Raw genomic sequence first — 17888 nt, forward strand, 5'->3', positions numbered from 1 at the left:
AGGTAAAATCTGATTGTCGCAAATGCAGATGCCTGCATATTAACCATATCTACATAAACAAATGTATATCCACTCAAATCCCTGCATTTTCTCTCTCTCTCTCTCCTGATCGGTCCTTCTTTATTCCTCTTCTCTTTGCCTTCTTACTATATTCCACCCTCATTTTCTCTCTCTCTCTCTCTCTCTCTCTCTCTCTCTCTCTCTCTCTCTCTCACACTCCACTGCTCTCATCTTCAGTCCTGCACTGCCCTCTATTGGGCTTTCTGTCTGATGCGCCACCGGTGTTTCCACTCGGACTGCATGGTGCCCTGAGGAGTCCACAAAAAGCTGTATCCCAATACATGCACTTATGCCCTCGCCACACACTAATTGCCCTCAAGGTTCAATTATTGTGAAGTGGAGATCATGGTTAAAGAAGGCAATTTAAAGGAATTGGAAGCAGAATGGGGATTTGTCTTGGCCGCCCTACAACGGCCTCACAAAATCATCACCTAAAGGGTCATAACCAAATGATGAGACTTCAGCCAATGCTTTTACTGTGTGCATCCAGGGAAAGAGCTAGTGCCACCTACAATAGAGTATGTCTATATTGGCATAAAGCCTCCAGTATAGCCTACCCTTTGTATTGTCTATTGGACGTGGCCTCTTTTGAAAAAACCCAGTGTTGGTAACATGGTCTTATCTTATTTGTCATATGACATGAATGAATAACAATCTTGCATGGGAACTTCATGTTATTTAAAAAAAGACTAAATGAAGACTTGGTCCTATAATGTGACCACCAGTCACCAGGGTCAACCAAACACTCCCCTACTGGCTAATGGAGACTGAAGCTGTAGCCCAAACACTCCCCTACTGGCTAATGGAGACTGAAGCTGTAGTCGGCCCTACGTTGGTGCTCATGCGTACTGCACATAAGTGCTCTCTGCAGGCTGTTTGTGTTGTGCGGTTTAGTGCGCGAGAAGAGCTCCAGTATTTGTGTGAGTGTCTATTTATTTCTGTGCCTGCGTTCATTAGTTTCACAATCCCTCATCCGGCGTTCTCGGCTCTGTTGTCTCTCTGACCTCCCATCTCAGCTCTTCCCAGAAGTCATTAATTACACATTTAGCTCAGGTCCATTTGTGTCTGTCACACCAGCTCTCTCATTAGTGGGCCCAAGAGGCCTGCCGGAGAGCTGGCTAATGCGATTTGCCTCCATCTTTTACACAAAACCATTCAGACAAATGGAACCGCTCCTGCTTGCCGTGCAGCTTTACAAAGACTTGTTTTTTTTGCAGAAGGCTGACCTGACAAACCTCTGTGAGATGAATGGACTCAGGGGCTTGTGTGTTTTGTGCGTGTGTCCCTCTGGCTTTGAGGCATGGTAATTATTAAAGATGTGTATGCCGATGCATTGCATTGCAGTTCAGAAACTGTCTTCATGCTGTTCTCAAGCAAGAAAACATTGCAAACTTTTGTGATGTGTCACTGCCGCAAAGAATATGCCCCTCACCCTTCTCCATGAGAAGTAGCCAAACCTTTAAGGTACATGCCAACTTTTTTGGAAATTAGCTTATTCTCCGTCTGCCCCAGAGTTAGATGATACATACCCATCTTGGCTCTGTGCGTGCAGTAACTCAGTCGGACGCACCCACCATACCGTAAGCCTAGCTTAGTAGGCTATAGCTCACTCAGGTGGCTGACACCAACTAGCCTAATAGCTTCCATAAGTGACAAAAGAACTCCAACACAACATGTTGTGTCTAGTATAATTATAATGTGTACAAATACAAATGTAAAATGACAGCTATTTTCTAGGCATATACATACTTAACACATTCAGGCAAAGCACTGTAACTTGGGCTGAAAAGACCTGGTGTTACTTCTGCAAATCCCAAGCAGTGCTTCACCTGAATGAGAATATAGTTTGTATCAGAGCCCTATAAGGCTCTGGTTTGTATATACTTAGAAAATTGCTGTCTCATTTGTGTGTCACAATATGTAAATAAAAAATGTCGGAGTTCTTTTGTGACTTTTGGGAGCTAAAAGCTAGCAGGTTCCAACCACCTCAATATGCTATGCTAAGCTAGGCTATTGGGTGCGTCAGACGGAGTTACTGCACACACACAGATGAGAAGTGTATGAATCATCTAAGGGGGAGGCGGCAAATAAATTAATTCCCAAAATGTTAGTGTGTTCCTTCAATGAAATTGAGTAAAATGTTCACCTGTTTAAGGTCATGTTTGTAGCTGTTGTTAGAGTTGCATTTCAAGCTGTTTTGTAGTACGGAACCCAGGAGGTGTCATTGCAGGATATTTTTGTGTATCGAGAAAATGTACGCTCATTTTAGTAAATTGTGCACTCATTTTTACCAAATTGTGGTCTCAATTTAGTAAATCGTGCACACATTTGACTATATTGTGCGCACGTTTTACTAAATTGTGCGCTCAATTTACATTTAATACGTGTGCCCAATTTAGTAAAATGAGCACATGATATAGAAAAATCACTGCACTTTTTCTGGATATATACCAAAAAATATTGTGCAATGACCCCTCCAGGGTTAGGAAATGTTGCTGTTTCCATGATTTTATGTGATTTCTAGTGTTTTGAAACATGTTGATGATTTCACAATTTCAGCACACCTTCATGCATTGGATAACACCATTCAGATGTACTTGCATCATGTTTTCTCCCATAGGACATGCCCCAGTCCAAGATTTGAGAGAAACTGAAGCAGTTATGTGCTAGTCTAACCTTAAAGGAACCATATGTAAGATTGTGGCCAAAACTGGTACTGCAATCACTTTCAAATTACTGTAGAGCGGTGTATCCCCTCCCCCTCTCCCCTGACTTGAGGTTGCCAACCCAGATGCTGAAACACTACTTTGTGATTAGTAGATAGGTGGAGGGTGGCGCATCAGGCCAAAACACAACATGACATGACAAAACACAACATCAACATCAGTTGAGGGCTGCAACTTCACTTTTTAAATGACAATAACCTGGCCAGACTACTGTTGTCAGTGATATAAGTATTTGAAATGAACATGATTTCTTAATGTCTAGTGACATATCAGGGTCATTTTATGATTAATTGAAATACATTTCTTACATACGGTTCCTTTAAACAAAAGGAGAAGTGTATCATTTGTTCTTGAGATATTGCAATCCCTTCCATCACCACTAGAGAGCACTGTGGTAAACAACTTCAAGCAACTGCAACCAACTTTCGCCAAACTTATGAACTCATAAGATGAAAGTGTGATTTCCATCATGGCCACTTGAGGGTGCTAGAGCACTTACAACATGACATGACACAGGCAGACAAGTGGCATGCATGTCCAAGAACACCACACTTTATTCATGTAAGGAAAATCTTGATTCTGCTAACAACCTCCTAGACTCAGTAAAACCCCTTAATTGTGTGTCTGACATTAATTCATATTCATTTTTTTTTGTTTTGTTTTTTGTTTGTTTTTTAAACCAATGAAGGTCAGTGGAACCTTTCATTACATAGGCTATCACACTTATCATTACAGTGAATGGTAATTCACTTCACTATAATTGGCTTAACAAATGAACTAAAAGGAACAGTGTCTATTTCTCGTTAGAAAGGCACAGTAAAGATGTGATGTGGGATGTGGAGCAGAAACAGATTTCATACATTCACTTCATTAACGTTATTGCATTGTAGGCTATTAAGAATACTGTTTTTCTCAGTTGCTTTGGCACATTTCTCAGATCTGGTAATTCTCAAAACAGTTTGTTCATACTCCATATCATCTTATTACTTGTGCACATTATTGAAGCAGATTTTCTACAAATGCTGTTTTTTTAAATATCAATGTATAATGTCATGTTGGTCAAAAAGATCCCTGCTGAATAGTCCTACCCCATAAAACAAATTGGCCTTATTTCATCACTTGTGTCATTACATGCAAATGTTTTGAAAGTTGTCATAGTCTGTCTAGCATATCTAAATGTGACCTGACAAATAGTAACATCAGAATGTATAGAAAGATGTACAGCTCTGACCAAGGGGTGTTTTACTGTATATTGGCTTTTTTCAATTGCACAATGCTGTGAAAGCCTGTGTTTTCTTTATACTGTTACAATGTCTGTCAAAAAGAAAAACACTTTGAAACATATCTGTCTTACAATCAACCCCCCTCCACACACAATAATGTGTAACTTTGTAGTTTTGAAATAGATAGTAAATAGTGCTGCCTTGCACATTGTACATTAGAAAATACTTAGGCCTACAGAGTAAACTGTCACATTAACAACAAGACAAGGTTGACTATCCTTACATAAACAATGGCATTATGACTTGTCATTTTGATTGCACTGTTTCATTAGCATACACTTTTGTAGGTTATCAATATGCTCATCAACTCATTTTATTAAATTGTGCGTTCAATTTAGTAAATCGTGTGCACATTTAACTATATACGTTTTACTAAATTGTTTACAAACAAATTAAATGAGAGCGCAAATTAGTGAAATGAGCAAACTTTTTAGTAAACTGTGCTCACAATCTAGTATATTGTGCTCACAATTTAGTAGAATGTGTGCACAATCTACTAAATTGAGAGCACAATTTACTAAAATGAGTGCTTAGAGTAAAACTTGTGCCCAATTTAGTAAAATTAGCACACAATTTAGTAAACTGAGTCCGCGTTGATATACACCAAAAAGATTTAGCGCACGTGGTGGATATAGCATAATAGGGCCTACACCAAAAAAATATCTTGCAATGACCCCTCCATGGTAGGCTACAGTATAAAATAGACAATAAAAGAAAAACATAATGATAGGCTGTTCAATATAGCCTACATAAAAATTAACACACACCCATTAATAACAAAAAATATTTAGCAAAAAGGAATGAACAGCAGAAAAGGCTATATAATGTAAATGTGGACCGATGGATATGGCTTGACAGAACACGGCCCTTTCCATCTCTCTAACTTTGCGTAGCCTAGTTATCCATTTACTTCCTGTATTACGTTGATAAAGAAGCAACAATGACTACCATGGCAACAGTGGGTGCCCCCTGTCTTGCGCGCAAATGGCATACACCTGAGTCCCGTGTATCTGTGAGTGCGCACTGCACGCAGGAGACCACATTCGGTAGGCTGGGTGCGCTTGCAGGGTTCGGGAGATAATGGCAAGGGTTCTGCACAACTCTAACCCATCAAGTCCAAACAAATCGCCACGTTATGGACAACGAATTATATTCACAGGTAGGCCTGCGCACATTTTGACATTTTCATGTATTTCAGTATTCAAACCCATAGATTAAAATGTCTCTTTTTACCCATGTAATAGCCCACAAACTTTGAGGAAAATACCTCATCATTTGTGTCTTAGGTCCTGACGGAGTAGGTGATTATAGAACCAAGCAACAGGACTTCCCTAGATTCATAGGAATCGGCCCGTTATCTCCCGAAAGCACCGGAGACCTAAACTACCTGTTCCGCGCTGCCCCGAGCGCCCCGCCGCCCTTGCCGAAGCACTGCTATGTTGGCGGTGTGGGCTGGGGCGTGCAGTACTGCGGTGCCCTGAACGGCAGAACTCTGCTCAGTGATAACCGATTTAAGGTAATGGTTTATGTAACTCTTAGCAGATGCTTTGGTCCAAAGCGACTTACAATGACATCAAATAATATAACATGAACATTATTAACAGTTTAGAGTAAAGGCATGCCTGAATATATTTTTAAAATAGACTCAATAGAAATTAACACAATAGCCACATAACAATAACCATACCAACGGGACTCTGTGGGAAGTTAGGCTATAAGGTAGGCCTAAATAGATAAATCTACTTTTCGAAGATCCCAAAAACTGTTGTTAGAACTAAGATCATCATTAAATCATTCCTGTCTTGATTGTGACATATTTCTTGATAGAAGTCAGACGCTCATCAAAGGATGAGAGTGGAGCTTATTGTTACCCAATAAACAGCAGCACGATATCACAATGTCCATGTGTTGGCTAGGCTATAGCCTACATTATTCTGATTCATTTGACTGAATGCAAGCAGATGCATCCAAGTTATTTCTCTATTACATATTATGTCAAATTAACTAAATGCTTACTGTCAAATGGGTTCTTTACACTTCTTTTTTGTGTGGCTATCTTTGTTATTTGAGTATCCTAACTTGGTAAAGCTTGTTAGTTTGGTTGGTTTGGCAGCCGTGGCCCACTGGTTAGCACTCTGGACTTGTAACCGGAGGGTTGCCGGTTCGAGCCCCGACCAGTGGGCCGCGGCTGAAGTGCCCTTGAGCAGGGCACCTAACCCCTCACTGCTCCCCGAGCACCGCCGTTGAAGCAGGCAGCTCACTGCGCCGGGATTAGTGTGTGCTTCACCTCACTGTGTGTTCACTGTGTGCTGAGTGTGTTTCACTAATTCACCGATTGGGTTAAATGCAGAGACCAAATTTCCCTCACGGGATCAAAAAAGTATATATACTTACTTATACATATAGGATATATTGTTCATCTGAATGACTGTGACACATTATTTAAGAATTGTTGACTAAAGGTTTTATTTGTTTCCCACAGCGTGGTGAATTTCGCTCAGCAGTGGAAGACAGAATAACTCACAGATTCCAGAATCCATGGTAGGCCAGTACACAAACATGAACACACACACACACACAAACACACACACACGTGCGCACTTTTTATATACTTTATTTGATTCCACTTTACAAGTCAAGTTACATTTGGAATCAAATCTTCTGAATATCCAGTAGATTAAAGCAGTTTAGCTATCTATCATGAGTCTACAGATTCAGGGGTATAGGAAGCATCATCTCTTCCCAATAAACATGCTTCCTATAATTGCTGATATGGAACAGTACTTCACTAGCTGCTTGGCCTTAGTTTTATACAGTATAGTCCCCCAATGCAAAATTCACGGACCGCCAACCTATGCACATGACCTAGGCTACCAAACACTAACACAATGAGCTGGCATTTGTATCCTATGTTCTCAATGGCAGAAATCAAAGGCTGGTATTTGAGCACACACACACACACGCACGCACACGCACACGCACGCACACACACACACACACACACACACACACAAACATGCACATTCACAAACACACACGCGCGCACACACACATACACACACACACACACAAAGCATCCATCCGCTCGTATATGCATGCATGCACAGACATGGCCAAACATGCACACGCAACAGCTTAGTGTTTCCAAGCGGCATGCAAGAATGCTGATTGAGTCTCAGTACAGTAAACAGTGCAACACCTATGCTGTAGCCCTCTGGCTCTGCGTCCATTCACCTCCTGCCTGTCCTGTCCTGCCTCCCACACAGGTTTGTGCCGCCTCACGTTCTGGACAGGCAGGCCATGGGCGCCCGAGGCCGGCAAGCATGGACCCACAGCCTCTATGATAACTACTGCCAAGAGGAAAATCAAGAGTTCCGGCAGCTGAACAGGGTAAGGTGACCACAACGGGCTCAGGTTTCCTGTCAGGTCAAACAGACCCCAGGAAACAAACACACAGACACTGGGTGTAAGATGACCATGACTCACCTACTCACATGCATTCACTCACTCAATCATTCACTCACTCAATAATTCACTTACTCATCAACTATTCCTCACTTAGTCAATCAAGGTTTGCCTTCACTAACACTGATGGTGTCACCATATCATCCAGTCAGCCTATTTACTGAAGTGATAATGTCTTGCATTGTGCAACATTAAAATCTTTAAATTTGTGTTAAGCTTAGATAAAGGTATAGCACCCTTTTTGAGAAATAACAGTGTGGCATATAGTCCATTTTTACACTTTATGTCCACTCCACTTGTCATCTTACATTAACCCTTAAAGGAGTACCGTCACACCGGTGTGACGGGAATGTTGAGAAATGAACATTCTAAAGAATATCTGGGTTCATTGAATTCAACATAGAATTTTAGAACCTTCAATTGTTGCGGAACTTAGAATGTTCAAAAACCTACACCTTTAAGGGTTAAAACTACATACATCACCCAAAGGAAAGAAAAAGAGTAACACAAGTAACATGAATCATTCCGTTTATGTAGTTAATTTCTTCCACTTAGGCATTCTAATCCGCCCGCGTAAGCGTTTCTTATGTATACAACTCTTGCGCGCATTCTGCCACTGACTTAAGCACCTTTCCAGCTATGCGCTCCTGAGGGCTGCATTAAGGTCGCGCGCTACTACAAGGTGAAACAGAATGTTGCTTGATGTTGGCTGTAGGCCTAGTTCTAAATACATGTAGGTTACACAGAACTTTACAAATTAGCATTACAGTATCAAATTTGGTGCTTAATATGCTGATAGGGCTTGTTTTTCCCCATTACAGTGTCACACCCTGGCATATTTCCTGACATTGAATGAAAGTGCACACAAATCTACAAAAAATGAAACAGGTGCTGGGTAGCCTATAAGGCTGAGCCAACATATGAAAAAATAAAGAGATACCCAGAGTGTATCTCTCCGAGAGTGTTTTATGGGGCTATCCATTAGTCTCGTACGCCCACCCGTACGACATGTACGAATGAGTTGCTAGCGCGAATGCTGGGGTTTGTAGTCTTTCTGAGAAGAACATGATGCCACCAGGGCAGCAGCTGGACAAATGTCCAGAACACGAGAACACGTTCCTTATTCTCCCTTGTTGGATATGGTCAATGTGAATTAATAATAAACACATTTTTTAGTAACTAAATTTCGCCTATTTCAATTTCAACAAGTGCTGTCGTGTTTCTCTTGAGCCACGAGGCGCATTAGCAGGCTAGTCATTGTGGACTTCGTTTTCACCTCAACGAAGGAACCAATCACAGAAAAGTCAAAAGTCAAAGTCAGCTTTATTGTCAATTTCTTCACATGTTCCAGACATACAAAGAGATCGAAATTACGTTTCTCACTATCCCACGGTGAAGACAAGACATATTTTACCAATTTAAGTCCACAGACAAACATAACATTCAAGTAAACAAAAAAGTAAGTAAATAAGTAAATAAGAGGGCACATATAATAATGAAAAAAATAAGAGCAGCAAAATTTGGTTGAAATTGTGCATAGACAGTCAATAAAATACTAGTGCAAAGTCAGGCCAATAAAAGGCTTGGGTAGTTCTGTTTGACCTAAGTAAGAAAGAAAGTGGCATAGTGGTGCAAGTTATGTAAGAGCAGCAGAAGTGTTGTGTTTTCAGGACAACAACAACAAGTTGTAAAGTGTACAAGTGTGCAAGTGTGCAAGTGGAGTAGTGCAGGCGGCCATTGTGGGTCCAATGTCCAGGATGTTATGTAGCTGAGGGTGGAGGGGGGAGAGGAGGGAGAGAGTTCAGCATCCTTACAGCTTGGTGTATGAAGCTGTTTGTGAGTCTGGTAGTGCGGGAGCGCAGGCTTCTGTACCTCTTCCTAGAGGGCAGTAGATCAAACAGATTGTGAGCGGGGTGACTCATCACTCACAATTTTGGTCGCCTTGCGGGTGAGGTGGGTGGTGTAAATGTCCTTCAGAGAGGGGAGTGAAGCACCAATAATCCTTCCAGCTGTGTTCACTATGCGCTGCAGGGCTTTCCTGTTGTATTCAGTGCAGCTTCCGCCCCACACAGCGATACAGCTGGAGAGGATGCTCTCAATGGTGCCTCGGTAGAATGTGGTCATGATGGCTGGTGGAGCACTTGCTCGCCTGAGTTTCCGCAGGAAGTACAGGCGGCGCTGAGCTCTCTTCGCCAGTGATGCAGTGTTGGTGGTCCAGGAGAGGTCTTCGCTGATGTGCACCCCCAGGAATTTGGTGCTGCTCGCTCTCTCCACCACAGCACCGTCGATGGTCAGTGGCAGGTGTTGGGTGTGACCTCTCCGGAAGTCAACAACAATCTCTTTGGTCTTGCTGACGTTCAGCAGGAGGTTGTTGTCCCTGCACCACGTGGTCAGATGGTCGACCTCCAACCTGTATTGAGTCTCGTCGCCCTTGGTGATGAGACCCACCAGAGTTGTGTCGTCAGCAAATTTCACTATGTGATTGTTGCTGTAGGTTGCAGTGCAGTCATGCGTCAGCAGGGTGAAGAGCAGCGGACTGAGCACGCAGCCTTGGGGGGCCCCTGTGCTCAGTGTGATGCTGCTTGAGGTATTGTTGCCAACACGTACTACTTGAGGCCTCTGACAGAGGAAGTCCAGTAGCCAGTTGCAGAGGTAGGTACTGAGTCCCAGTTTGTCAAGTTTGCAGATGAGTTGTTGTGGTATTATGGTGTTGAATGCAGAACTGAAGTCTATAAACAGCAATCTCACATATGAGTACGTAGGGAGGGCAGCAAGACGATGACGACACACCGAAGCCGCTATGAGCTACGTACAGACGCATTTGATAGACATTCGTAGTGCCTAATAAATGGCTCTGGGCATTCGTAAACCACGTTTCAAATAAGAGAAAATTAATGTCTAGTTCCCAGACCCCACCTCAATGAGATGAGGTTTGACGTTAGCCAGGCTAATCTCAACTATGGGCACAGCCATGTTTGTCATAAGGTCGTACGGCCACCTCAGGGTACCCTCAAGAGCACCGAGTTAAAGTGGGCGTGCCTCTGTGAAATGCTGCAAGAAAGCTGGGTAATTTACACTTTCCAACTTGGGCAGGGGATTTACGAGACAAATGGATAGACCCATTAGGCTATAACGTTTCGACCAGAGGTCTTCGTCAGGTATCAAGCAGATGTTTCCCAACATTACCTTATCCATGAGGCTACATTGCTAAATAGGGAAAATCCTGTTATAATCAACCACTTTGGATATTGGAGCTTACCGACTGTGCATCTTCAGTTTTAACGTGAAGTCATAATCCAATAGCCTACTTTGTTCGTATCTGTCCATTTCTTTCCAACTTGACCAAAGTCATCCACACATTTGCACAGATGTCGTCTGCACTATTGTCGAGCAGCATAGTTTATATTCTCCTGTCTTTTGATTGGTTTGTAATGGAGGTTGGCATTGTTATGCCAATCTCTCTACTGTATTCGAAGCTGCAGGTGTCAGTCTCGTTAGCATAGATCAATTGATATTATGAGAAGCACCTGCCATTGAAACATTCTTTCTCAACACTGAGTTTTTAAATTATGAATCTACACACCTTAAGCACGTCTTGACTCTTTATAAACAAACCTCAAAGCAAAAGTGAAATTTTGTGAAGTCAATTCTTTGTTAGGCTATGTGATGACACACCATTTCACTGTAGGCCGTTCTGCATAATAAATATGCTATTTATTATTTCTTCTAACTCAAACTCATTGACCTTGGCTCATTTTCTATGAAGAACATAAAAAATGCTATGTACCTACAGTGATGGCCAAAAGTATTGGCCCCCATGCTAAAGTTGACTGAAAAGAGGAATATAAAATCATCTTTTGGAAATTGATCTTAATGCCTTAAGTGAAAAATGAGGAAATATCTAACCTTTAAGGACACCAATTTTCTTAGTGAATGAATAATGTATCATAAATAAATTAATGTTCTTCCTTAAAATACAGGGGTCATAAGTATGTTATTCAGTTAGCCTATTAGCTGGTTTGATTTGCATTGAGCTCAATGAGCATCAAACCAGCTAATAGGCTAACTGAAATAACACCCATGCCAATCTCTAGGTATGGTGAAGGGTATGTTATGATGTGGGGCTATTTTAATTCCAAAGGCCAAGGTAACTTTATCAGGATGCACAGTATTCTGTATCCATGAAATAACTGGCCTTTAAAAATAAAAATCTGCCTGTCTCTATGAGAATTTAACATAGGGGTGGGAATACTTATGACCCCTGTATTTTAAGGAAGAACATTTATTTATTTATGATACATTATTCATTCACTAAGAATTAGTGACATTAAGGCATTAAGATCAATTTCCAAAAGATGATTTTATATTCCTCTTTTCAGTCAACTTTAGCATGGGTGCCAATACTTTTGGCCATCACTGTATGTACCTGTGTCCTCCTAACTGGGCCTGATGTGTGTGTTTGTGTCTGTGTGTCTGTGCATCTGTGCATGTGTCTAAGTGTAGGTGTCTGTGTGCGTGAATGTGGTCTTTCTGCACCTGCTTTTCCCACACAAAGTTACAAAATTGTTAAATTTCAAGCACTTTCACCTGTTCTGATTAAGTTCTAAGAAATCTTGTTTCTATTTTACCTTTACCTTTTACCTTTATTTAATTGAATTTCCTTGTTTTCTCACAGAAAACAAAAATGATCATATGATCATAAATGTGATCTCACAGGGGTAAATGGCAAATATGAACCATAAATGATGTCTATATTTAAAAGCCTAATAATGTGGTAGACCTGAGAACATTAGCTGAGTAACAAAAATATGAACACCTTACAAGGGTTAAATAGGTCACCCCAATACACACACACACACACACACACACACACACACACACACAGACACATAAACACACACTCACACAAACACAAACACACACATACACAAAGGTTAAAGCAGGAAAATGGCTTAAGAACTTAACGTGTGTGTGTTCATGTTACACTCCCTTTCTTCCTGCCTCGTTCACACAGCCTCACTCTCACTCATTCAGTCTCTCTCTCCTCTCTCTCTCTCTCTCTCTCTCTCTTTTCCTCAATCATAAACTCATTCTATCTCCTTTTCTCCCTCCCTCACTCCTTCACTCACTCCCTCTCTCTGTCTGTCTCCCTCTCTCCCCAACAGAAACGCTATGCCCAGAGAAAGGAGATTGGTAGGCCGTCATCCCAGCCCAGCAGCGTGGTCCTCCCTCAGATAGTCGCCAGCAGATAAGCAAAAGGAAAAGCTAAGCAGACCCAGCTTCACCATGGCGATAAACAAAGATGCTTCTGTGTAGGAATCAAATATCAAAATATACAGTTTCACAAACCTTTCCTGTGTGTTCAATTTTTGGGCCACATAGAAATAAATGAGTTCTTGAGAAATGAGTGGTGCATTCTTACTAGGGCCACTGTGTTAACGATACAATCTTAACTCCTACAATTATCTGCTATAGCCTACAGCTGTTTTACTGTAGCCTAAGATTTGTTTCAGACACATAGTCTATTTGACAGGTACATTTTATGCATCACAGTGCAAAATTTGTGTTGGTAAGTGAGATTGTGTTTAGCCTATGTAAATAGTGTTTTTTAAGTGTTTTATCATACCTTGACAGTTTAGACTGCTGATTCTGCTGTCATCTTCAGAGGAGTCATGTGATGTTGTAGGGATTGTCAAAGTGTTTTGTTTTTTTCCGCCGTCATCTACTTCCTGATTTTTTGGTCAACGATTCCTGGGACACTGAAACACTGGGGCACATGAAACTTGGTGGGCATGAAGCCCCACTAGGATTTTACGGAAACATTTTGTTTGGTCCCCGGGGGCCACTATCAACCCCCCCGTCCCCGAGCTGGGCCCCTAATAATAACTACCTAAATAACTACCTGAACCATGGCACCCAGGATGGCAAAACTTGTATTGTATGTTGGTCTCAAGGGCCCGCATCAACTTAGCCCATAACCAATCCTTTGTGATTTGCAACCCCCTCTTTCTCGCAAACACACATGCACACATACACACACACGCACACACACTCACATCCACACGCACAGACACACAAGCATGCACACACACACACACATCCACATGCACAGACACACACACACATAAACACACATACGCACGCACACGTGTACACACACGCATGCACACACACACATCCACACACACAGACACGCACACACACAAACACACACGTGTGAAAAAGAAAAGGCAGAGCATGAGAATCTCAAATCGACCATCTCAGACCACTGCAAAAGGGAAAACCACATCATGAACTGGAAGGAGGCCAAGATCATCCGAACAGAAAGCAACAAATACTGGATTGCTGAAGCAGTGGATATCCAAAAGCGTGCCCCCAGAACTGTAAACCGGAATGAAGGAGCATACCAACTTTCCCACACCTGAGATGCAGTTCTACAGAGACTCTCACTGACGTCTGGGGGACGGTCATGCGAAGGGGGCTCCCACACCCGGTCGCCTGATGGACCGTTGGTCAGTGGGGAGGCGCCAGGGCAGGGGATACTGTCATCACAGGTGGTGTGACATCAGGTCACAGACGAATTGGCATCAAAGTAGCCTAAAAGTCAGTCTCAGAAAAACCTCTGTCATCTTTAAAACATTAGGTCTCGGAAAAAAATGGCCTCTTCTGACCAAGTCATCAGTCTCAGAAAAATCTGTCAAGTCTATGTGTAGTCTAAAGTGTAATGACACCTGAGTCTGAGATCTGAGGATGTCCTAAAATGAACACCGCAGTCATGGGCGTCGGAGGCATTCTGAAAGTGGGTGGGACATTTCAGTTTGGGTTTGGGGGTCCTCCCCCCAAAAAAAATGTTTTGGACTAGACGCAATTTCCTGAATTCTTGTACATTTTTAACAGGTTATTTAAATACTTCTATATAACAAAATAAAGCTATTAATTCAATGACTAATTCGGAAGCTTTATTACCCGCATGGTATAGTTAACCATGCAGTTGCAATATCTGTTAAATTAAGTTATTTAATGCTTTGAATGCAGCCCCGGAGTGGCTATCGGCAGGGGCGGATTATGAACTTTCGGGCCCCTGGGCCCAGATGTATTAAGTTCCCCCCACTTATTGTCGTATATGTAATTTTTTTTATTTGTTTGATGTGATTTCCTGTATTCTGGTGCATTTTGGGGATGGCCAATACTAAATTCAATCAGATTCATAGCCTACATCCTGATTTGTTGATATTGAGGCAATGATTCCATGCAAAGGCTTGGGGGCCTGGGCCCGGTAGGCCCGTGCAGTAATCCATCCCTGGCTATCGGGAGCTTCGGGAGGATTCCCAGTGGGCCGTTAACTTTTTGTGCCAGTCTGAATGTCGTGAGCTTAAAGGAACACGCCACCCAATGTCAGTAGTAATATATGTTCTTACCTTAACTTTCACGAGTTGAGTCATACCTCTCCCGTGTCGGTACGTGCACTCAAACGCTCTGGTGCGCGGCGCGAATGTGTTAGCATGTTGCTATGCTAGCGGACTCAGACGTAGAAGTAATCAAAAATATCCACGTTTTCCCGACTTAAATACAGTTGCACGAGTAGTTGATAAAAATGTCTACAGTCACACAACATGAAACGTGGCGATTTTCCAAGCCAATAAACAGGAGAACTACAATGTGTGGTGCAATAGCACTTGGGAGTACTTTGACCTAGCGTAGTAATATTAATTAACACCTAATTGTAGATCCTATCCACCACAGAGTTTAGAATCCATGCTTGATCGACCCCTCAGCCTCCCCCTCCCCTCTGAGCGAGAGCACACACACTAGAGATGCGCTGATGGGCTATTATTTCAACCATAACTGCATAGCAAAACTTATCATCCATCAGCACCAAAGTTTTTTGACCAATTTTCAAAACCGCACCCGCCCACCATCCGCTGGTTGTTTTAATGTATATGGGTGATGCAGCACTGCTGACGTGGCTAGAAAACTCTTGCCTGTTCTAGAAAGACTGATCCAATGCAGCAAATATATTAAAAGGCTAAAGTCCTACATTGGCTATGTTGTAGCCTATCCCCAGAATATCAGCAGCAAACTCAGTCTCTGTCTCGCAAAACAGTCTCCAAATAAAACGCACATCGGCATGGGGCCTATTCTGCCAGCTTGTGCCAATATATCGTCCAAAATGCTTGATTGCATTGCATTCTCCACATTTTTGGCTAAATTTTCATGTACCACATCAGCATTTTTGTTCAGTGAATCTTTTGAATCTTTTGCTTGAGATAGCAAAATCACAGAATCACAGATGAGACCTCGAACAACATTTAATTCATTTACATATACACAACATATTAGATCTCACCTCCACAATTTCCTCATCAAAATCTACTAGTCTACTACTACTAGTCTACTAAACCTTTTTCCTTCTCACCTTCTTAAGACTGCTCTCCCCTTCCTGGATAATGTTTTGCTCTAGATTATAAATAATTCAATTAAAGTACCGCAGTCGTTTAAGACATCTGTTATTAAGCCCTCCCTCAAAAAACCTAGCCTTGTATCGATACTGGTCTTCCTGGACCTCAGCGCTGCCTTTGACACCATAGACAATGACATACTACTTAGGCTTGAAAATTTGATAGGCATCAAAGACTCAGCACTCGCTTGGTTTAGATCAGTGTTTTTCAACCACTGTGCCGGGGCACACTAGTGTGCTGTGAGAGATCATCAGGTGTGCCGCAGAAAATTACCCAAATGTCACTCACTGGTCCAGAAAAGCAACTATTGCATCAAAGAATTTATAACCACATACTCTCATTGATTGTATGATTGCACTATTTGTGGTATGCAGGCATTGTACAACGGGGGCCCCATATCCAGTATTCACAGAATCATCACATATCCCGTTCAAAACAACAATTAAATTAGATATAGTCACCTACAAATGAAACAGAGGATGCTTGGTGCAGGTCTTGCACAGAAGCCATAATAAGGCCATATCTGTGTATTATTTGAAATTTTAGGACATGGTATGTTTATTTTTTCTTCACACAGGATTAGTGAGTTAGTGTGCCGTGGGACATTTTAAGTGTCAAAAGAGTGCCGTGGCACAAAAAAGGTCGAAAAACACTGGTTTAGATCATACCTTCCTAACCGCAACAATTTGTACAGGTCCATAATAAACCATCTACCCAGATTATGGTAAAATGTGGAGTGCCTCAAGGCTCAGTACTGAGGCCTCTGTTGTTTAGCAGATGATGCATAACTATACCTCTCTATAAAACCTGATGAATTAACACTGTTAGCCAAACTTGACACATGTATAAGAGATATAAAGACATGGATGACGAATAATTTCCTGCTTTTGAACTCAGATAAAACACAAGTCATGGTTTTAGGTTCTCAAAAGATGAGGGATATCCTATCCACATCACAGGCTACATATAGTGATCTTCCACTGACCTCATCCACAAGTGTTAAAAACCTAGGAGTTATAATTGACCAGGACCTAGCACTAAGTAATCACATAAAACAGATCACCAAAACTTAATTTTACCATTTAAGGAACATTTCAAAGATAAGAAAGTCCTTATCCTTACCAGATGCCGAGAAATTAATGTTTTGTCATCTCAAGGATAGACTATTGCAATGCTATTGCAATGCTATTATGCTGGCTGTAATAATACCTGTCTAAAGAGCTTACAGCTTATACAAAATGCAGCTGCTCACACAAACAAATATGAACATATTTCCCCCATTCTAGCATCTTTACACTGGCTACCTGTTAAAAGTCATTGACTTTTCAACAATATTACTTATAGTTCTTGGTTGGTTGCCTGCATTGAAAGAGGACCTCTCATGAAGACGCTTTTTTGTCTGCTTCTGACAGAAGAAGCACTTATTTATGCTGGCAGCAGCTGCTGCTGAACAAGTGTCCCTCTAGATGGACTTGATGCAGTTGCAGGTGTTGCTGCAGGTTCAGAAGATGGTCTACCGCGTCTTTTCTGAAGACACTGAGTCCTGCCTGCTTCACATGATTTCTAGTAGCGAATCTTAGCATGCTGCAGATGCTCACTGTTACAGGTGGATTTGTAGCAGTTCCCGTGCCAAACTGCTTTGTTCTGTTGTAAAATAACTGCACTGTAACAATGTAATCGTTGGCTGATCTGTGATGCCCATCTCCATACTCTCTCATGGACAAAAACAAGAAATTTGGCATATGTCTCTAGTGAAGGGTCATTCACCAGTCCACACATATCTGCCACTGGATACATAGCCCAAAATCTGTTTCTTTTAGAATATGTGTGCCATCACCTGACTAACAGAAAGACACACCTCAGAAACTAGACTGTGCCACCATGAACTATGAAAA

General features: G+C 41.8%; 1 protein-coding gene across 1 annotated transcript; it reads left to right on the plus strand.

Annotated features, from left to right (window-relative positions):
- The first annotated feature begins 5045 nt into the window (after positions 1 to 5045).
- On the plus strand, positions 5046 to 12938 carry LOC121681853 (uncharacterized protein C4orf45). The gene is made up of 5 exons (XM_042061800.1): positions 5046 to 5228; positions 5356 to 5585; positions 6552 to 6610; positions 7336 to 7459; positions 12700 to 12938. The coding sequence occupies exons 1-5, from the start codon at positions 5150 to 5152 to the stop codon at positions 12784 to 12786; spliced, it is 579 nt and encodes a 192-aa protein (XP_041917734.1). The 5' UTR covers positions 5046 to 5149; the 3' UTR covers positions 12787 to 12938.
- Positions 12939 to 17888: the final 4950 nt, after the last annotated feature.

Source organism: Alosa sapidissima, chromosome 14, assembly GCF_018492685.1.
Source record: "Alosa sapidissima isolate fAloSap1 chromosome 14, fAloSap1.pri, whole genome shotgun sequence".
NCBI lineage: Eukaryota > Metazoa > Chordata > Actinopteri > Clupeiformes > Clupeidae > Alosa > Alosa sapidissima.